General features: G+C 39.1%; 1 protein-coding gene across 3 annotated transcripts in view; it reads right to left on the bottom strand.

Moving 5' to 3' along the window:
* The window catches only part of Washc4 (WASH complex subunit 4), a 59,710-nt gene that overhangs the window by 4,206 nt on the left and 32,730 nt on the right, over positions 1 to 22,774 (bottom strand). For all 3 annotated transcript variants that reach the window (XM_028883608.1, XM_028883609.1, XM_028883610.1), the window contains 16 exons: positions 21,722 to 21,868; positions 21,520 to 21,599; positions 20,111 to 20,216; positions 19,447 to 19,563; positions 18,003 to 18,171; positions 17,421 to 17,575; positions 14,812 to 14,886; positions 13,705 to 13,809; positions 11,837 to 11,971; positions 9,977 to 10,085; positions 7,115 to 7,181; positions 6,124 to 6,210; positions 4,455 to 4,602; positions 2,261 to 2,357; positions 1,514 to 1,710; positions 422 to 521 (listed from right to left, as the gene is read on the bottom strand). In XM_028883608.1, coding sequence (XP_028739441.1) covers positions 422 to 521; positions 1,514 to 1,710; positions 2,261 to 2,357; positions 4,455 to 4,602; positions 6,124 to 6,210; positions 7,115 to 7,181; positions 9,977 to 10,085; positions 11,837 to 11,971; positions 13,705 to 13,809; positions 14,812 to 14,886; positions 17,421 to 17,575; positions 18,003 to 18,171; positions 19,447 to 19,563; positions 20,111 to 20,216; positions 21,520 to 21,599; positions 21,722 to 21,868 — 1,894 coding nt within the window. The remainder of the gene's footprint in view (positions 1 to 421; positions 522 to 1,513; positions 1,711 to 2,260; positions 2,358 to 4,454; positions 4,603 to 6,123; positions 6,211 to 7,114; positions 7,182 to 9,976; positions 10,086 to 11,836; positions 11,972 to 13,704; positions 13,810 to 14,811; positions 14,887 to 17,420; positions 17,576 to 18,002; positions 18,172 to 19,446; positions 19,564 to 20,110; positions 20,217 to 21,519; positions 21,600 to 21,721; positions 21,869 to 22,774) is intronic.

The following is a 22,774-nucleotide window of genomic DNA, read 5'->3' as shown; positions in this document are numbered from 1 at the left end:
CATTCTCTGCTGCATGGACCTCACTGTGCAGAGTGGATGTTCTTTATCATGCACTCCACATCCCAGGGGTGTCACACCGCCTTAAACCCACTGTCACTTTGGTCATCTGTGTGGCACAGCTGTTTCCAGCTGCAGTTCATCAGCCTCTTCCTTCCTCCCCCCATACAGGCTTGAGCACTAAGGAAAAGGAAGCCGCTTGCTCAGTTTGTTTCTGTGAAATGACCTAGAACACGGACTTAGGAGTAAACAAACCTTCCTTCCACATCACATGGGACCCATCAGGTGTTAGTAAAACATTAATTTCTAGGTCTTTATTATTTTCCAGATTATGTAAACTAGAAATCTGACAAGAAAATGGAAGGAACACTGGTGGCTACTGTCAAGACTCACTGGTCTTCGCACAATTATGTCACTCACTAACCTTCCTTCTCTTTCTTTTCCTGGTTCTCTTCAGCCGCAGTCTTGTCTGCTCTGAAGAAAATTCTTGCACTGCTCAGTGAGAAATAAAGCAGTTCAAATTCCTACATGAGAAAATTTGAAATAAAAAAGTAAATACTTACAGCAAAAAAAACAAAGTAGTATTTTTTTTATTTTGTATTTCTGCAATTTATTTATTTATTTATTTTTATTTTATTTTACAATATCATTCAGTTCCACATATCAGTCACGGGTTCCCCTATTCTCCCCGCTCCCACACCCTCCCCTTACACCCAGCCTACCCCCCATTCCCACCTCCTCCAGGGCAAATCCTCCCCCAAGGACTGCAATCAACCTGGTAGACTCAGTCCAGGCTGGTCCAGTCCCTTCCTCCCAGACTGAGCCAAGTGTCCCTGCATAAGCTCCAGGTTTCAAACAGCCAACTCATGCAATGAGCACAGGACTTGGTCCCACTGCCTAGTTGCCTCCCAAACTGATCAAGCCAATCAACTGTCTCACCTATTCAGAGGGCCTGATCCAGCTGGGGGCCCCTCAGCCAAAGTAGTATTTTGATGTCTCCAAAGGAGCTCTAAGTACCGTGGACATTCTTGTGTACGGTGTGTCCAAGTCTGTTCACATGTGAGGTTGAGTATCTTTGTTTGTATGTGTGCGTGTGTGCGTGTATGCTTGTGTGTCCAAAGTTGAAGTTGGGTGTCCTCCTCAATCACTCTTCACTTCATTTATTAAGGCATGGTCTGTCACTCAAACCTCGGGCCCACTGATTCTGGGTAGACTAGCTAGCCAGCTTGCTGGAAGGTCCTTCCTGAATCTGCCATCTAAGTGCTAGGATTACAGGAACTAACAGCTTTTCTAGGGTTCAGGGGAATCTTAACTCCAGCCCCCAGGCTTGCAGGACAAGCATGTTATCCACTAAGCCATGTGGCCCAGCGCAATCTATTTTTTTATGACCAAATGGTTTCCAAATATCAATTCTAACATGTATTCTTTTTACTGCTATTATCTCATATGATTTCAGATATCAAGTGTAATGCACATCACATGTTAGTCAGAGGGATCTGGATCCAAGGGCCACTACCTGTAGATAGACCTCCAGTCGCTTCTGAGTGAGGTTCATGGTCTGTAGCAACTTCTCATCTTGGCTAGTTGACTGCACATTCTGTTGCTTAGCAACTGCTCTTATCTCCTTTATGTATTTTTCTCTAACAGACTGGAACCAATGAAGTGAATCAAACTCCTGGTACTGATCCAAAAGCTTTAAGGTATAAGCCACACCTGCAGTCATTAGCAAAACCAAAATTTACATTTCAGTGAGTTCAGTTCCTCTTTCTCCAGCACCCACAATTCCAAGCACTAAGCTAGCCACTTAAATCAGCACTTTCAAATCACATTTCACAGCAGAAACAAAGTTAACCAAATCTCTTCTAGGTTCCTTGGTTTAAGGGGAAAAAAAGGTAAAAAGTATTAAAGAAAAAAAAAAAAGAATAAAATAATACGACGATGGACATCATCAGTAAACCAGAGCTATATATGTTCATGAAACAATCTTCCAAAGATGAACAGACAGAAAAGAAATGAAGAAGTTACAGGCACCAGTGAAACCAAATGTAAGATGTAAAACTAAAACCACAACAAGGCAAGCCCAAACACAGGGCAACCTAGCAAACTTCCTTGTGGTCTAATGGTACTAAATGATAACACAGAGGCTGGAAAGGGCCTCACTTAAAAGCACAAAGGGTATATAAGTTTATTTTCAAGCAAATTCTTCTTCTAAGAGCCCACTTTAAGGTAAACTAAAATGGGAAAATCGTTCTACTAAGCTTACCCATGGCAAAACCATCATCAGTAAATGCAGCTCCTGTTTTATTTTTTTTATTCAGTTTCTCTTTGCAGCTTATAGAATGTTCTACAAAGTTGAGAGTCTAAAAAGAGGTAAGATACAGAAAAACAATTGAGTTAATAAAATCTGCTGAATTTGCTGTAACAGACATTTCAAGAACTTCAAAAAGAATTTCTTCTCAGCTCCTCTTTGCCTCTTGGTGAGGACACAGATCCTTAAGTGTCTCTTGAGGGCTTTTCTGCCAAGTCTTCTAAGTATGAGAATTCCCTCCACTGACCTTTACCCTGGCACCATGCTCACTGGAAGTTACTGTGCACAGTTTAGAGTGAGAACATTGACTCTTGGAAGATTCAGACCCAAAGTGAAACACAAGGAAACAAGGGGAGAAGAAAATGGTTTCACTTTACCTCAAAACACAAGCACTTTTAAAAAAGCAATCCCAAGCTGGGTGGTGGTGGCGCACGCCTTTAATCCCAGCACTCGGGAGGAAGAGGCAGTCGAATCTCTGTGAGTTCAAGGCCAGCCTGGCCTACAGAGCAAGATCCAGGACAGGCACCAAAGGTATACAGAGAAACCCTGTCCCAAAAAACTAAAAAATAAAAATAAAAAAGCAATCTTTCCTTCTGCTTTCACAGTTCCTCCTAAAATACTACTTATTTAGTAGTAGCTCTTACTAAGCATAAAATATCTGATAATCACCATCAATTTGTGAAATATTTACCACTCCCATTTAAATCTTTTGGGGGGGCAGCTCACTTATATTTATCTTCTCCCTCTGGACTCAGACTATAAAGCAGAAAAAAATAAGCATGCTATGTCTTTGTACTACACTTAGTCCATTATGTAACTGAATTTTTAAAAAATCCAGACTCTTCCCAAAATTTACCAATGGTTCCATGGCTGCCTGCCATGGCCTGAATATAATGTTCTCCAGAGTAAAGAACCATGGGGAGACTTAAAGTTAGTATAGTATTACCAAATACCACACATCTTTAACCTTGGCACTCTGCAAATGGGTATGAGCATATCTACCACATAAAGAGTTATAAAACATAGTAAACAACAGATTTCTAAAGCAAAAAATGTGTGAAGAGAAAGGTCTTCAGTGGTGGATAACAATAACAGGTGGTGATGCTCAGAAACTATGTAACTAGTGATTCAGGAAAAGGGGGTTTTTGTTTTGAGCATTTTAAAATTTCTCTTTAATTTGTTTTTATGTGTATACATTATTGCCTGGATGTATATATAGGCACCATATGCATGCAGTGCCCATGGAAGTCAGAAGGGGGGTGGGGGGTCAGATCCCCTGGGACTGTGGCTACAGACTATTCTGAGCCACCGTGGCAGGTGTGGGACTCAAAGCTGACCCTACGGAAAAGCAGCAGGCTAGTCAGGGATAGCTTTAACTCTGGACCCTCCTGTTCCTATTGCCCAAGGAGAGACTACAAGAATGGACTACCACATCCAGAATACTCAGGGCTGGGGGTAGATCCCAGGGACTCATGCTAGACAAGTACTCCATGGAGTGAGCCACACCCCAAAGTATGGAAAACTACTCTTGATCCAAATCAGATGTAAGAAAAGCTATAATGTGCCTGTGTGTGTTCAGTTTTAAAGATGTCTACTAAAAAATTTGAAAGAAAAATTTAGTACAGAAACCTTCTAAGAATAGATTTATTATTAATATATACCTTTCTAAACTCATTTCTCACTGCAATAATTGTTTTAATAATATAACTTGTGATAACTTGAGTTGTTTTTAGACAGCAATTATGGAATTAGCAAAGAAAACAAATAATTTAGAAGAAAGCACTACAAATTTATTATAGGTGTTAGTATTCATAACTGAAAAGAGAAGTTATCCCAAAAAGATAGGTTAGAACAAATCTGACATTCTAATACATTCATCTACAGGGAGCAGTTAAATCCTGTGTAAAGATCCTAGGGCACACATGCAGGATACACACTCAAGTGACTGATGATACCAGACTTCTCTTCTATTAGGAAGAACCTGTCGCCTATCTATGAACCGTCAGCCACAAGTCCAAGCTCTTGGTCACCATCCCTGACGTCACAATCCCACTGACAGCCAAGGGTATGAATATACTTCATGCTTTATGGAAACTGAATCTGTACTAACACCTGTTAAAAACTCACTTCTAGTTTTTCAAATACTCACTAGAGGAGGGACAATGATATAGAAGTTTCGGAGATGTATATTCTTTGGCCTTCGAAATTCTGGAGCAAAAACATCTACAAGCATTTTGAAATATTCTGTACCTTCAGCAGAATTTCGGGTATGATCACTGAGGACTGAGTCCAAATGCCTAAAAAACAAAACAAAACATTCCTTGGTTCATTTTCAAAGGTGTGGCCTTTTAAGAATCCAGGTCTCTCAGGTTAAGTAATGCCACTCAAAATCAGGAAACAGCATAAAATTTCTTTGGACTTCAGAATGAGCAGAAACTAATCAGTATTACTTAATGAACTTAGTCCCTAAAATAGAATACAGCATCCGAGGGCTTAAAGAGTAGTTTGTATTTCTTTTCTTTTTCCTTTTCTTTTTTTTGCATTTATTTATTGTGTCCATGCACATATATGTGTATGACTGTGCATGTGCCAGGCACATGTGCACATACCTGTGTCCAAGTTAGACGACAACCTGTGGGAGTCAGTTTCTTTTCAACATATGGGTTCTGAGGGTGAAACTCAGGTTGTTAGGCTAAGTGTCAAGTGTTCTTACTTGCTAAGCCATCTCTCACCCATTTTTTTTTAAACATTAGTGTAAGAGTGTGTGTACAGGTGTGCATGCATATGTACATGTAAACAAGTGTATGAGCGTGTAAAGATCAGAGAACTTGCAGGAGCTGGTTTCCTCTGTTCACCATGTGGGTTCTAAGGCTTCAACTCAGGTCATCAAGCTTGGCAGCAAGCATTTTATCTATTAATTGATCTTGCTGGGTCTTTATTTCTTGAGAACCCATGCTTACTGTTACCTAATGGTTCTAGCATCTGTTCACCCTCCATCTGGTCCCCTTTCAGGAGCTGACCTTCTCTTACAAACTTCAGAACCTGCAGCTGCTATGACTGGGGATTGAGTAGAACCACTACTGTTCTCAACCTCCACCAGTACAAGGTTCTTCAAGATGTACAGGATGCAACTACAGATGCTCTTCATCCTGTGACATGCACATCTTAATAAACTGGCCACGCGGTATGTGGAAAATGAAGGAGAACTGCACTGAACACCCCTAAGCTACTCAACAGCACAGCTTAGCAGCAGACCACACTGCTGGCTGGGAGCTGCTCCTGTTGCCCCAGCCTGGCATCACAACAATCACAGTGCTTGCCTAGAAAAAGATCCAAAATCAAAAACAAGAAATATGGTTTCAAATGAATGCTTATCATTTTAAAGTTAAAATTACTTTACTTAGTTGAGGAACCATCTGTATATTCAACTCTTTCTCTAACTTTTTAGCCATCACCCTAGGGCCTCCATGTGGCGGCTGGGAACTGAAGTCCTCTACAATAGCTCCAAATGCTCTTACTAACCACTGAGCCGTGTCTTCAGCACTGGTTGGTTTTACAAATGAAGTTTTAGGTCTCACCTACAGTCAGTCACTCCAGACAGGAGTATGTGACTGCATATGGACAGCATGTTCCAAAAGATCACTGTTTGTTCAAGTTAAAGATTGATCTAATGATCTTAGAATACCATAGTCTTTAAAAACAGCCCATTTCCTCAGTTGAGACTACAAACACTGTCATATCTATCTTTTCACTGCCGTCTGGTTTTGTCTGCTGTAAGCACATCTTAACTTCCCAGCCTTGGCCACTCTCCAGCTTACCTGGCTGCTCTGAGTGTTTCTTCTGCAAGCCCTTCTTCCTTTACTAGCTCTTCAAAACTCACAATGTCTTCAAGATCTGGCACAAATCTATGTGAGAATTTGAGAAGGAATTCAGGGGGCAGAAAAATTACATGCAACCAACATATACATGAAAAGTACTATGGAACGGCAAAAGTTAAGGATGTATTTAGGAAAAACTTTGCATTTCAAGTAATACTGTTAATATCACTTTAGTTCCAAATAAAATTTTATGTGGTCACATTTTAATATTCAAAATCATACAACCTTTACATTCACTAGTTATGCTGATAAAAATCAATTCACTGTTCTTTAGGGAAATATTTTCAAAGATATAGTCTTTTTTTTTTCTTTTTTTGGTTTTTCGAGGCAGGGTTTCTCTAGGCAGGGTTTCTCTGTGTAGTTTTGGTGCCTGTCCTGGATCTCACTCTGTAGACCAGGCTGGCCCCGAGCTCACAGAGATCTGCTTGGCTGGGATCCGAGTGCTGGGATTAAAGGTGTGCGCCACTGCTGCCCGGCGTAGTCTGTTTTTTTCATTTAAAGAAACCCTTTTCTTTAAAAAAAAAAAAAATTTAAAAAAAAAAGATTTATTTAATTCTATTTCATGTGTATGAGTATTTACCTGCCTGTGTGTCTGCACTAAGCCTGTGGAGGCTGAAAGAGGGTCTTGGACCCCCTGGATCTAGAGTTACAGCCAGTTGTTTGTAGCCATATGGGTACTGGGAATGAACTCAAGTACTCTGGAAGAGTAAATGTTGTACCATTTCTCTAGTCCTCTAATATAATCTTAAAATATAAGAGGAAAAAATTCATGTTTTAGGTTTAGTGAGTACACATGAGGGGCAGAGGGCAGGGCAGTAACAAGAGGTCCACAGCCTGAAAATGTATTAACAAAGACAGACCCCTCTGCTGCAGTATCATAAAAGAAAGACAAACTTCACAAACAAGGAAGCAGTCATGTTGGAATCCATACCTAATGGCATTGCTGCTGCAGTGGAGACCACCAGATCGGATCATTCGGATATAACCCATAGCATTACCTTCAAAAATCACACACAGAAAAAGCACATCTTTATGAGCAATTCTAACAATCAGAACATGTTACATAAAGTAGTCAACCGAAGAGTCTCCATTCCTAAATACCAAAATATTCTGCTATTATTTTTAGTTTCTGTTCCATAAAAAGGAAAACTGTTGCAGAGTTATGCATTTAAGTTAGATTTTGATACATATAAACAATAATATTTTAAGTGTAATTCAATTGATAAATTAAAATCATTAATTGCCAGCTTCATTAAAATGATCAAGCATTTTAAAATTACAGTATAATTTCCCACACACTCACATCCTCCTCTGAAGTGGTGTCAGGAAATCTTTACTTGGTACCTCCCACATCTGTCTCTCTAGCCTGGACTCCTCTATCTCTAAACTTTTATCCAGTACTCATACCTATACATCAAAGACAAATTAAACATGTAATTACATCCAAGTCAAACTAAAGACCTTTATCCCCAACTATATTTCCTCTTCCAGAAACTGGAATTCCATCCCTGCAGTTGCTCAGGACAAATGCCCTGACACCATCCCGACTACTTCCTTCCTTTGACACAGCTCACCCTATCAGTGCACAACTATACTGGCTCTACCCCGAAAACAGAGCCAGAATCTGGCTAAAGATACCACTCAGTGGTAGTGTACTTGTCTAATGCATGAGGACCTAGGTTCAATCTTCAGGAGCAGTGGGCGTGGGAAAAAAGAGGTTCAAAATGAGTTTTCACCCTATTCCACCATCAAAGTCTCTTGTAGACTACTGTGATATGCAATGGCTGACTCTACCTCCCCACTACCTCCTTCAGCACCCACAGTACCCCTCCATCTCATCAACTCAACGGGGGCATGTCATGTCCTTCTGAAAACTGCACCATTAAAGAACAGCATCCGTTCTCCATGTGCCAACACAGCCTTGCATGATCCTGCCCGGGGCTGCTGCTCCAGGTGTGCCTTGCTACTCAGGTCTTCATTAGCTTCATTCTAGCCCTATTCCAGACTATTCCTCAAAAACACCTAGGAGACACACGGTTTTACACTTCCCATTGCATGACCGATATTCTCTTTCCCCAGATACACACAAGGTTTATTCTGTCCCATTACTCAGATCCCTGGTTCAACTTTTACTTCCCTGAAAGTCTTCCTGAATATCACTGCACAGATCCATGACATTTTATCCAGAATTTATTAATGGATATCCTATCTTTTTGTCTGCCTTTTTTCTCAACTAGGATATGGATCCATTGAGTATGACATTTGCCTTCTTCACTATCCCATCCCTTGAGCAAACATGTCCTGCATCACAAGAGGAATTCGATATATACTGGAAATGAAATTATTTGTAAGAAAAAAACAGGCCAGCTGGGCAGTGGTGGCGCACGCCTTTAATCCCAGCACTCAGGAAGCAGAGGCAGGTGGATCTCTGTGAGTTTAAGGCCAGCCTGGGCTATAAAGTGAGTTCAAGGACAGGCACAAAACTACACAGAGAAATCCTGTCTCGAAAAACAAAAAAACAAAAAAGGCTAAAAAAAGGTAACAGTTAATATTTCATAAGCATTACAGTTCTGGATATTAATGCTACACAGTAAGGATCATGAGCTACATTAAGGCCTGTTCCAATTGTTCAGGCTTTAAAAAATATGTAACATACATTTTTAAAATTATATATTTTATTTAGAGTGTGTTATGTCTCTAGAGGGTCTTTTTAAAAATATGTAATTTATTTTATTTTATGTGCGCTGGTGTGACGGTGTCAGATCCCCTGGAACTGGAGTTACATACAGATAGTTGTGAGCTACCATGTGGGTGCTGGGAATTGAACCTGGGTCCTCTGAAAGAACATCTGAACCTCTGAGCAATTTCTCTGGCCTCATAACATATATCTTTTAAGAATTAAATACTTAGTTTAACTGTTTCAACTAATATAAGAGGCAAGCTAAGCATAGAATTAAAAGCAAAAGCCCTAGTCAGACTACTGAGTTCAAGTTGAGATTCAATTTGTTATCTGTGGCCTAGCTCCAACTATATAAATTACTGTATGTCAACCCCCACGTGTTAAGACTCTAAAAGGCAGAGACTGCATTTACTGTCACATCAGCATCGAAAGCATTTATTTGTTACAAATAAATCCTCCAGGATGAGTGAATGGAGTAATACTTTAGATACTGTGGGTGGTTTCATACAGAGCTATAGCCCTGAGAGCATGCTCAATAAATATCAGTAGTATCTATTTCAGCAGACAGGTATCAACTGAAAAGATTTTTCACATGCTGGCAGTTTCTCTTCAGCCTATTTCACAGGCTCGCTGTGATGACATTAACAGAGACAACACATGTGAATAGCTCTGAGAAGATCGAGAGCCTGCTAACCTTTGGGTTTAAATGCAGTTCTTCCCTTTAAAAATTATGTACTGTTTCTGAGAAGTCAAGTCCGCTTCTAAAACACAACAAATCGTACAAAAGTACGAAATGACACTGTACTGAAAAAGAAGTCATTAAATATATAATCTATAATTAAATTTACACAAAACCTATTAAACTACTAACTTTTACTTACCAGTTGATTTTTAAATATGAATGTAACTCTGAGGATGTATTTATAAAGTGAATGTCTAATTTGTTTTAACTAATTTTATTTAACTACTTATCAGCAGTTTCTACACAACAGTTTAGTAAGTGGGATGAAGTCAAGTAGAAGCACTCACACAACAGTGCACGTGCTATCTTGTACATGGTATTTGTGAGTCTGGTACTTGGTCTGTGTTTCTCAATACTTTTAAGTGACTTACCAATCTGGCTGATGAGCTGCCTGAACTGGTCAAGGTAGCTCTGTCCCTCTGGTGTGATTCCAAGTTTTCTTATGCCACGATTGAATTTTTCTGCTCTATCAAAAGGATACTAAAGAGATAAATTTAAAGATTTTTTTTAGGCCCTTAAAACATAAAATTCTTACTAAATTGATCATGTTAGTATCACTGTCCTTTCTAATTTTGTATTTCATTATTCTTTACAAAAAATAAATCACTCATGTCTAATGACAAATCTGTACAACAACAAAAGCCCTCCTGATGTTCAGGTCAATTTAATGAAAATCTGTCTAACAACAAACCCTCCTGGTGTTCAAGGTCAATGCTTTTGTTGCTGTTTTAGTATCGCTAAAGAGAAAAAGTGATCAGACTCAACTTATTTCCCCACCACCATTATTAGCCTCCTAACACTTAACTACGCTATCAGACTGAAAAAAGAAACTCAGCCAAGTTTCTACAGGCTTGCTGCCAGAGAATTTATAAACACGCTCCTTCCAAATAAATACACTAGCTGCTTTAAATGCTAAGTTCAGCAGCACCAACCTATGATGGCAGCATTTGGGAGGCAAAAGCAGGAAGATCAAGAGTTCAAGACCCTCCTTGGCTATGTAGCAAGTGTGAGCCAGCCTCACATGAGACCCTGTCTCAAAAAACCAAAAAAAAAAAAAAAAAAAAAAAAAAATTCTAGTTGCCTTCATCAATTTGGGGGTGGTGGTGGTTCAAGTTCTGGCTAACAGACAATGACACCAGCTCTCTATAGCAGCATGGTTACTTGTAACTTCCATCTAGTACACTTCTCTACTGATGACTGTACTGTCATAGTAACTCCTTCACTATGACGGAATACACTGAGGAACTAGTATACGAGCAGCTGAGGCTAGCTCAATCTTTGTGAAACCCAAACAGTTCTACAAAAGCAAAGCAGATCCACAACACATCTAAGCATGTAGGCTCTCTACCTTCAGTTATGGCCTCTGTCCTACTAACTTCCTGCAGGTCAACAGCTTTTTAACCTTACAAGGGAAAACAGTTCTGTTTATGAGCACAGGTTCTGTTGGTCTTGGTTATTCCAGGTGTATTTTGTTTCCTCATGGTACCGGGGCATGGCAGACAAGTCCATTTCCAAGAAGCTACATCCCCAGGCCCCCAAAACAGCATTCCTAAAAACTAGTGGTGGGGAATCAACTGTGCAGTATCTCTGTAGTGTTAGAAACATAGAGCATTCATTCTCATTCATTAGTCTAGAAATTTCTCTTCAAGGATACTTTCCTTCAGAAACAGATTAGAGATATGCTATCTAGAGCTCTGTTTTTAAGAAGAGAGGGGAGATAACTAAAATAGCATGAGTTGGGGTTAAATAACTTTCCTATATTAACTCTTAAAAACAATGAAGCAGGGCTATCTGCAGACATCAAGAGCATGATACAAACAATGACAAGATTGCTCTGTTTCCTCCATAAAAAGCACTCTCTATAAAATGGGTGAAGCTACAGATGTTTATTGTGGAGAGCCAGGAATGGCACTGCACTACACTAACAACAACTGCCTCCAGAAACAGAACTGGGAAGAGAAGGGGGGAAGCAGATGTACCTGACATTGTTTAAATGCTCCAAAAAGAGCATGGTTTTGTATGTGTATTATTGTCAAATAAAATAAGCTGGGCTACAATGATCATTGATATTCTAGAGAACATAAGGAACCATAGGGAAGCAGGAGAGGAGGGCAGACACAGGCGACATGGGCAGACCACCCACAGAGGTCTAAGCAACAAAGCCTAGCTAGTATAAGCATCTGTCATTTACACAGCAGTCAAACTCAGGGACCTAAGAAGGCGCAGCATACCTTGTGATCATTTTGGTCCTTGATCTCCCTGAAAAACCGAATATCTTTAATCAATCTGGATTTGATATGTTCATCATACATAAACTGGCTAAATATATAGAACTTCTTTTTCAAAAACTGGTAGGTAAAATTAACCTATAAAATTAAAATTAAAAAATGAAGTTAATATGAAATTTCAAATAAATGTTACAGAGTAATTGACCTAAAAGTACTGTTTATTTATAAAGTTCAACTAATACTGAGCTGAAATACTTCAATAGTTTTTAACTGCCCAAATTTATAGAAATTTCTACAGACTTCTCTTACACATTTTTACCAAAAGAGGAAAGAAAAGGGAGGGGAGAAGAAAATGTTCTCATGATAATCCTAAGACTTACACTGGGAAACAATTCAACCCCAGTATTTAAGCCATTTAAATCCCAGTCACTTGTTCCCCTGTTCCCATCAACAAGATGCCTTATTACTAATCTGCAAGGCTGGAAGGACATGTACATAAAAGACGGGATGCTGAGGAAGGTATCAGCCACTCATCTATATGGCTCTGAAATCTTTCTCCAACTGCTAGAGGTCTTCGTGCTCATCAAGCTTATATTCCAGCAAAGTAGCAGACAACTTAAACATGTATTATCAAATCATTAAGTCACAACTGCAATCATTTCTAAAAATTAAGAGTGTAGTCCTCGGAGAATAACTACCTAAAGGCCCAACACAAATCTTCAGAAAGTGAGATGAGAGCTGAGATTCAAGTATTCTGTGCTTCATAAAATGAGTTCTGTACTGCAATGGAAGCCCTACACTAATCCCTGTACCATTACTCTCATATATTACTAATGGTAAATTTACTGTTCATACTTACCTAGTTACACAAATGGGTGCTTATTTATGACATAAACATTTAAGGCATAAAGGCCTTGGTCTTTTCTATTTTTCTTTTTCTCTCCTTCCCACTGTATTAGTGGATAACCTGCCACTCTGATTCCCATCTCCCTCCCAGGTAACCTACATGAATGTCAATACTCTATCACCAAGAAGGCAGAGACTGCCTACCTTTTCACTTGCATGCCTAGCTCACAATGCCTGATAAACATAAAATCTTCTACCAACATTTGTTACACAGTGTTTGCTCTGATGGAAGAAAGCATTTCTCCTCAGGTCTGAGGATGCCTTCTATTTAAAATGTTGACTATCCACATTGCTAACCACTGGAGGAGGCTCTAACCGTATCATACACATCACCTCAGAAACTACAACCTTCTTTGGTGTGCACCACAATGACCCCCATTTGGCTTCCTAGTCTTCTCCTCATACTCCTTCCCTTACACCAAATAGTTTAATGGTCTCTTTAAGCACTCACATTTTTCTCCTCTCCTGGAAAAATTAACCACACCTTATGAGAGGAAAAACAGTTTACAAGTTTAGTGATCTCTACAAGTAACTGCCCATTTCAAATTAAATTCAAATTATCTTTAGTAAATTGCTTATGCATATGGTTATTAAATAATGAGGCATCCCACTCCCTCAAAAACATCACTAATGACAGTAAGTGAACTGGTCCCAGCGACTCATTTCCAAAGTAACTTTCAGAGAACCAACACACACATACAGTGTAGTGACTTCCACTGCTAACAATATGGTCCAGAGGGCTAAGAGACCTTACAAAGCCTTTTCCATCATAGCACCTACCTCATTCAACACAATGGTAGCAACAGATACTTTTATTTATACTATCAGATAAAAAATGGAAATTCAGGTATGATATAAACAGAAAGTAGTGTGTGCTTACCAAAATACTCTATAAAAAATAATCTTCCAAATTACTAAATTTGACAAGAGTCTATTACCCACCAAACCCACAAAAAGATGCTTACTGTTGTATTCATGATCCCTGTCCCATGTGTTCGAATTGAATTAGCAATATGTCGAATATTAATAGTATTCAAATGTTTATTATTGCTTGTCCGTTCAATAAAAATCTGCAATGCAAACAAATTCATGAACAACAAGAATACACCTCATTGCAAAGACTGGTCAATAACCCAAGGAAAAGTTTAAAATCTTTTCATTAAGGATAATTTAATTGAAAAGTCACTCCAGAAGGTGACACCACCACACTGCAGCAAAGAAGAACCAGGTACCTCAACCACTGCAGCTGTGGTGGTGCATCCATTAATGCCAGCACCTGGCATGCAAATCTTTCTGCAGCCAAGGCCAGCTTGGCCTATTCAGTGAGTTCTAGGCTAGCCAGAGCTACATTCTAAGACCCTGTCTCAAGGGGAAAAACAATCTCTACATATCTACATATCATTCTCTGTTTTTCACATTTTATCAACTTTCACCTTTGAAAAGTCAATTCCTGACCTTGCGGCCATTCCATTATAAAGCCATCCTTGTTTTAAACTTGATCTGAGTTGGGCAAGGTTGCTGTGGGATGTTCTGTGTGGCAAATGTGTTGCTCTGATTGGTTAGTAAATAAAACACTGATTGGCCAGTAGTCAGGCAGGAAGAAGTATAGGTGGGACAAGGAGGAGAAGAAGGCTGGGAAGTCGAAGGCTGAGTCAGAGACACTGCCAGCCACACCCATGACAAACAGCATGTGAAGATGCCAGTAAGCCACGAGCCACGTGACAAGGTATAGATTTATGGAAATGGATTAATTTAAGATATAAGAACAGTTAGCAAGAAGCCTGGTATGGCCATACAGTTTGTAAGCAATACAAGTCTCTGTGTTTACTTGGTTGGGTCTGAGCGGCTGTGGGACTGGCGGGTGAGAGAGATTTGTCCTGACTGTGGACCAGGCAGGAAAACTCTAGCTAAACAAGGTCTTGTATCATTGTAATCCCAACACTCTGTAGGCATTAACCCAAAGCCAGCCTAGGCTAGATTTATTTAAATTCTAGGTCAGTCGGGAGCACAGAATGAAAGCTTGGCTTAAAAACACAAAACAATCAATCGTATCTTTTTAAAATTCCACTCACCTGGTTATTGAGATTATAGAGGTATCGAGAGACAAATATGTGAATGTTTCTCATAATCTCCAGAACATCAAGTCCCTACAACAATCCACACAGAAACCCATGACTGTTAGTGGCGCATGGTTAGTCACACGTGTACCAACATAACACCTTACTGATTACACTGCTGCCCAACACTCGCACTATTTTTATAAACTACATAAAAGACACCAACAAAGTTCCAAGAACCACTTATACACACTTGAGTGTCTGGCTGCTCTGTATTTTATCCCTCTTCCATGTACAGAAACAAACCTGCTTCACAAGACCCAGAACCACAGCTATTTCCTGACTATCCTTCAGCTTCTCTTCATTTGTTACAAAGTCAACTAATGACTAGACTCCAAAAGTTACTTAAAAGACATTAGAACATTTGTAAAAATGCATACTACTTTTCAGAAATTACACAAGAACTATTCTTCATATGTAATTCTCAAAAACATTAGATATTATTCTTCTAAACATCAGAAGTAAAAAAAAAAAAAACCAAACCTAACAGAGTTTTCTAAAGTCAAATAGCTAGAATAGACAAATCCCTGGAATTTTAGAACATCTAATTCCTAAAGTTTATACTTCTTCTGAGTATACCGGATCCCTTTTAGGTTTGATTTTTATCTTTTTAATTATATGAAAGTGTGTGGGGGTGTGCATAGAAGGCTATCAGGTCATCTGGAGGCGAACTTACAGGCAGTTGTGAGCCTTCTGGTGTGAGTACTAGAGACTGAACTCAGGTCTACTGCAAGAGCAGTATATGCTCTCAACTGCTGAGCCATCTCTTCAGCCTCCACTATATACACACACATATATGTATATATACATATATGGTGTATGAGTATATGTATGTATGTATGTATGTATGTATGTTTGTTTGTTCGTTCGTTCTTTTGTTTTGTTTTTCAAGACAGGGTTTCTCTGTGTAACCCTGGCTGTCCTGGAACTTGCTCTGCAGACCAGGCTGGCCTCAAACTCAAGAGATCTGCCTGCCTCTGCTTCCCAAGAGCTGGAATCAAAGGCATGTGTATTTTTTAAATGTGTATGGGTGTTTTGCCTACATGTAGGTCTGTGCATGACTTGTGGCCTGGTGCCTGCAAAGGTGAGAAGAGGGTGCTGGATCCCATGCCACTGTAAGCATGTGGGTGCTGGGAACCAAACCCAGGTCCACTGCAAGAAAAGCATGCTCTCAATGCCAAACTATCTCTCCAGCCACCAAACCCTTTAACTCTACTGAGTCCTCCTTTCTTTTCTAAACATGCTTCCCTAATACTCAGTGGTATACTATGCATTATTCTATAGCTTTTCTAATTAGTGCTCAAAATATCACCATTGTACACTTAAATACTATACTATACTTTTATTATGTTCTATCCCAGAAGTTTCTTCACATACTTTTTATCTCCCCCTAGGCTATAAGTATATCAACTAAACCCTTAAACATGGTTCCTTATCCAGCACTCTCTCAACATATACTAGATGCTGAAACAAATGAATGAAAGGATGCACAAAATGATCCTGGAAATAATCCATAAATATACCAGGTTAAAGAAAACTTATGATCCTCAAATTTTGGGACAGAACGTTTTTTTTGATAAATATTAACATAACTATTTTAAAAAGAATTACACACAAAATAACTGAGAGCCTGAATGGCAACATTCATAAAATACTGAAATATTATAAATCGACTAATTGAATTAGCAAAACCAAATGCTCCTTTACAACTTGCATATAACTATGTGGACAGCTGTTTTTCCTAATTTATTAAATTTAATATACTACCCATTTAAAATCCAGCCTTGTCTACACTTTTTAGAATTCTGTAGAAGTCATCTCACTATCTTAGTACATTCCTACAAAGCCTGTGTGTGTATCTATGTTTATATTTATTTCAAATTCTTGGCGGAACTGAGTATACCCAGGAAGACAATGATTAATTCTTTTGTAAAGTCCATTAAGTAGCATCTAATATTTATTTTTATCAAATACGAGGTTTATTTAACAAAACTTTTAAGAACTACATTAAGGGATGCAGACCTATCTCAGTGGCTAAGAGCACTTTTCTTTTTTTTTTTTTTTTTGATTTTTCGAGACAGGGTTTCTCTGTGTAGCTTTGCGCCTTTCCTGGAGCTCACTTGGTAGCTCAGGCTGGCCTCGAACACACAGAGATCCGCCTGGCTCTGCCTCCCGAGTGCTGGGGTTAAAGGCGTGCGCCACCACCGCCCGGCTTTTTTTTTTTTTTTTTTTTTTTTGATTTTTCGAGCACTTTTCTTATGGAGAACCTGGTTGTGTTCCCAGAACCCAAATGGTGGCTCAGTACCACCCCACAGGAACTCCAGTTCCAGGGAGTCTGACACTCTCTTCTTACCTCTGTGGGTGCCAGGCACTCACATAGTGCAGATATATACATATAGGCAAAACATTCATACCCATAAAATAAGTAAGTCTAAAAAAGAAAATGTGTGTGTGTGTGTGTGTGTGTGTGTGTGTGTGTGTGTCATTAGGGTTAAACAAACAAAACAGATTTTATGAATTAGTACTGTCATACTATCTGACCACATCAGAAACACTACACATACCTGTTCCAGAGTCTGGCTAGGAAGATGTGCCTCTGTCATAACCAACCCATAGCGCTGAGTAGCCAAATTTCTCATTTCGCTGTATGTGGCCCAATCATGAAGAGCTACTGTCGTGAGATTGTAGAAGGTCTTGTCTAGATAGTGAGTTACATAAGCTAAAAAAAAAAACAACCCACAACTTGCCATGTTTGATTCATGAACAATAAAAGAGAAATGAAGTTACAAAGAAAAAGAACACCACATAATTTAAAAATCAAATTTGTTCCTTTAAAATAAGGTGCTAGATTCAACATTCAGTCGACTGAGGCAGGAGGAGTGTAAGTTCAAAACTAGCCTCTGCTACAGAGTGAAACCTTATCTTCAAAGAATTTAAAAAAACAAACAACAAAACAGCAGGGACTGTGTGTGGTGGGATACGCCTCACTACTCAGAGGCCATAGCAGGAGACCTGAGAGTCTATCTGGGCTACAGCCGGGTCCCTGGGCTAGCCTGAGCTACACAGTGAGAGTGAAACACTGCTGGGGAGTAAGAGACCCTCAGGGTCACCTGCCACTCAGGTCAGAAGGACATGGAAGCACTCACCTCGAATGTCAATGAAACGACTGAAGAACCGAATCGGGTTCAGAGAGAAAAACAGAGCCAAGTCTTTCCTGCCAACTCGGAAGGGGTTCCGGTCGTCCAGCTTCAGGTGCGTATGCACAGAAAGCCGCAGGTCTTTCTCGATTTCCTTGCACAGCTTGTCCAGCAAATGCTATTCAAAAGGAATGGAGCACTGTTCAAGATGACACTCCCACTCAGCGTTCCTACTTGTTCATGCCTTGTCCTTCACAGATCACTGATGAGACACTGACCATAATGTCTTGATTTAGGATGATAAACCCTCAATGGTAAAGTTGTATTTTTGTTTGAAAGCAAAATTACTCTGCTATTTTAAACTAGTAATTTTTTTTAAGTCAGGGGGCAGCTAAATACTGAGATTTCATTTTCATGAATTTAATTAATTCATGAAATTAAATTTAATTCGCATGAAAAACAGCCAACCAATGGCTTCACTATAAGGAACATGAATATGTAATATAAAGCATAAAATTTATGGAAAATAGAAGTAAAGAAGGATCTTGCAATATGCAATAAAGAAAAACAGATTTTCTTATAATTATCATTAAAAATCACAGGAGCTGCACACAAATTGTGCATATACATACATGCAGGCAACAAAAGTACACAAAAAAATAAATCTAAACAAATTTTCTTAAATCATGAAGAATGAATCAGCAGATTAAAAGCACTTATAAACAAGTGTGAGGACCTAAGTTCAAATCCCAAGAACAATGCTAAAGTCAGATTCAGTAGTCCTAGCCAGATCCCAGTATGAGATGGCAAACAAGAGAATTCCCCACAACTCTAGAGCCAGTTAGCCTGGTCTGTGCAATGCCTGTCCTGTTTCAAAACAGGGACAGACACCTCAGGTTGATCTCTGTGGGGACACTTGTACCACAGCATAGGTGCACAGAGAGATAATACAAAGAAACATACAAACTACACACACATTAAAACACATACACACATACACAATTCACTGTTATGTAATTAAATCAATCATCTTTTCTTGTCTATCAGAGTTCCAAATGCCACCAGTTATTTATTTTATTTTTAATTAATATTTATGATCACTTGCAAGGTTTGATAACCCAGGAGGACAACCAAAAAGAGAGTAAGAGCATACAAAATTTTCCTAATTCCATCACACTGAATACAATATTGGGAGGTTTACTTATTTTTAATCTTATCTTCCCAACAAAAATTATTTATAAAAATTTATAATTTGTAAATAATTGGTTTGGGCTTTCTTGAGACAAGGGCCAGGGCCTGGAATTCATAACCCTCCTGCCTCAACCAGTGCTGGAATTGCAAGTGTGCTTCATTAACACTCAGGTTTGTTTAAATAATTTGATTCAGTGAAGATGGCTTCACGCTATCTTCCAAAGCATTACTCTTAAGCTTTCCATCTTAAACATCTTCTTACCTCATTTAAAATTTCCATAATTTCCTTGTCATAGCAATCCAGAAGTAGCTCATAGGACTCCAGATGCCTTGAATACATCATGGCAGGTACACAGTCTCGTAAAGCACTGAACATGTACTAGCAAGAAAGTTAAAACATACCCGAGTTTAGAGAAAAAAAAAAAAACAGAATTCTAAATAACACTGTAAAGGCTAATTACACACAAAGACAAAAACTCTGACCTGAAGGAAAAAAATATTACTCTATGACTGCTTTATTTTCCTAAAAACCTCAAACACACAATTAAAGCGCACACACACAAAGAAGAAAAGCTGACATTCACTAGTCTTTGTGCACTCAAACACACGTCCTTCCATAAGAAACTGAGTAACACACAGCCTGCCAACAAGTAACATCAAGACTACTGAGGCACGCTCAATCAAGTGAGGCCAGAATGGCTAAAGTATGTAGAGAGGAGTTAAGCACAGTACAAGTAACTTCACTAGTATTGATCCACAATTTAATCATGGACTATATAAACCTTGATTGGATATGCACATAATAATACTGTTCAAAATATCATTACAGGTCAATTTTATGATGGTTTATTAAATCTAATGACCTATTTGAAACATAAAAAGTGGCTAGAAATGATGTTTACTCTTTTAGATTAATATTTACTTACATGTAATCTAGCTGCATCAACAGCATTTTCATATACATCATCTAAATAAATTGGGAAGACAGCTCGATGCCAGTATAAAAAACAACAGTCACACTGTGTTTGGACTCTACAATATAAGGTAATAAGTAATTAGTGGTACCAAAATTCAAGTATCACTCAACAACACAAAGAATGACTTTATGTACTCTAAGGGGAAGAGGTCTGTCTTCAACACTTTACATTCTCTGCATCACTTCACCCGACATTACTACACAAACTCATAAGACTAAGTATTTTTCAAATTGAGCAAAGGCAATAAAACATTTTAATACCCTACATTATCAAAATTGTTTTAAGACTGTTGAAAAACCAAGACTATTAAATAGATGTTTAAAATAAATTTATTTTCAATATTATCTGAAACAATACTTGCATTACATGTATAACTTACCTGCCTCCAAAGCGAAAAACAATTTTAAAAGATAAGACCTTGGTATCCCCTCACTGTTTCGTTTTTCAGCCCTCCTGTGCACTAAACTCTATTAAGCCCCAGCTCTTGGGAGGAGGACCTCTGTGAGATGGAGGCCAGCCAGGGCCAGCCAGGACTACAGAGTACTTTATTTTTCCTTTAAAGTCACTATGACCAAATAAATCTGTCACATAGAGCCTACAGACTGTCTTTGCTAACAAATGACTATTTAGAGCCTTATAGGAGAAGAAATTTACCCAAGTATCTTACAGTAAAGGGCCATACTTCTCTCAAGGACTGAAAATCAAATACCACTAACTACAAAAATATCAGCTTCTTAGAACAGCAAAGAAAATTATGAACATTAAATGAAAACTGTGCTGTAACAAAATTGCTCAACACTGTCAAAAGTGTAGCGCTCACTGTCCCTTTAGGAAACCTACACTCACTTAATGAAAAGAAAACAGTCATAAGCACCTGCAAAAACAAGCCTTCTCCAAGTCAGTCCAGCCCAATGACTAGCCTCTGAGAATAAATCAACGTTCATATCCAAATAAAACTACACAACATGGTGCGTTATGGTCTTCAAATGGCTCGAAAAGTATAAAGCTTATTATAAAGCACCAAATTTGAAAGTTCAGTAGTGGCACCAATAAAGTAACACCAATGGACACCAGAACCTGCCAAATACCGAGGGTACCCTGTTTTATCGCATGTGAATTCTTTCAGAGGATTCATGTTTCCTGTGAAAGCAAACCCAGGTCAGGACAATGGTGAAGTCACAGAGGTTACAGAGAGGAACTAATGCTCCCTGTGGATCTCATTCTTATTCATGCTGTGCCAAAGAGAAAAAGAGCTGACTGTAGTGGCATACCCTGTAATCTCAGCAAGGCTGGGAGTGGGGGAGCATTGAGGAGGGAGAATGGCTTCTGACTGGCATCCCACACCCAGTTCTACTTACCGTTCTCTAAGTTCACTGATAAGATCCAGCTTTTTCATGACTACTTGAAGAGGAAAGAGCTCTTCATCTTTAAAGGTTTTCTATCAGCAAGAAGGGAAAACACAGAAGTGTAATCACAATAAGGCCAAATTTCTTATGCTAATAAGTCAACTGTGAACCTCAGACCTCAGGTTTATTCCATGAGTAAGAGCAATAAACTTACCATTTGTGTGCCAACGCTTAATGCCAGAGAAACAATAAGTCGTCGTTGCTTCGTGCTTGGTCCATTTAGGGTGTTTTCAGCCAAAACAAGAGCAGATAGCACATCAAGACGCTGTTCACTATATTTTTTGTCTGAAATTACTCTTTTCTTAAAGATCAAACAAAAAATTATGAGTTTCAATTCTAACATTGTTAAGTCCCAAAAGAAAAGAAATTCTCTATTCAGTTCTTTCTGGCACAGCTCAGGAGAGCACAGGAAACCGTGTTCTGAACTTAGCTCTGAACTGTCTCTCTCCGCACTGTCAGGACAGCAAACACAGTGGGCTTAAACATATTCACATCACTCTAACAAGAAAAAGTTTCCAAAGATGAGGGAACAAAATCTTTCCCTTCCTGATCATGAGATTAGCTGCCAATGTAGTTTTTTTTTGTTTTTTCGAGACAGGGTTTCTCTGTGTAGCTTTGCGCCTTTCCTGGGACTCACTTGGTAGCCCAGGCTGGCCTCGAACTCACAGAGATCCGCCTGGCTCTGCCTCCCGAGTGCTGGGATTAAAGGCGTGCGCCACCACCGCCCGGCGCCAATGTAGTTTTTTAAACAGACAGTCCTCAACTCCTCCTGCATCACACTGATGTAAATGCAGGTCCACAGCCAGTTTTCACTTTCAGGAGAGCACTCAGGAAGATACATGGACACCCAGGGCTTCATGATAAACTAGGCTTTGAGCTAGATGGTTTCCTCTGAGCGTCGGCTATTGCATCGATTACATCAGGGAGTACCAATCTGAGCACATTTAAGGTGAGCTAGCTGAGTTCTGAGGCTATCAAAACACACCCTGTATAAAGAAGGGCCTGATTAGTCACTCATGGTCATTTCTCAGAGACTACAATTATTCTCTGGGACAACTGTGGTAACTCTAAAGATTACAAAATGCAATGGATAAAGCACTATAGAAATAACACACCTGCAGGAACAGAATAAAGAGGCTAATGCAGGAAATGCAGACAAAAGACAAGAACAGATAGCTTAATTATGCTGAGTACAGAGTACATAGTG

Source organism: Peromyscus leucopus, chromosome 18 (assembly GCF_004664715.2).
Source record: "Peromyscus leucopus breed LL Stock chromosome 18, UCI_PerLeu_2.1, whole genome shotgun sequence".
Classification (NCBI taxonomy): Eukaryota; Metazoa; Chordata; class Mammalia; order Rodentia; family Cricetidae; genus Peromyscus; species Peromyscus leucopus.
The sequence above is the reverse complement of the archived record's forward strand: the minus strand, read 5'-3'. Positions and strand labels throughout refer to the sequence as shown.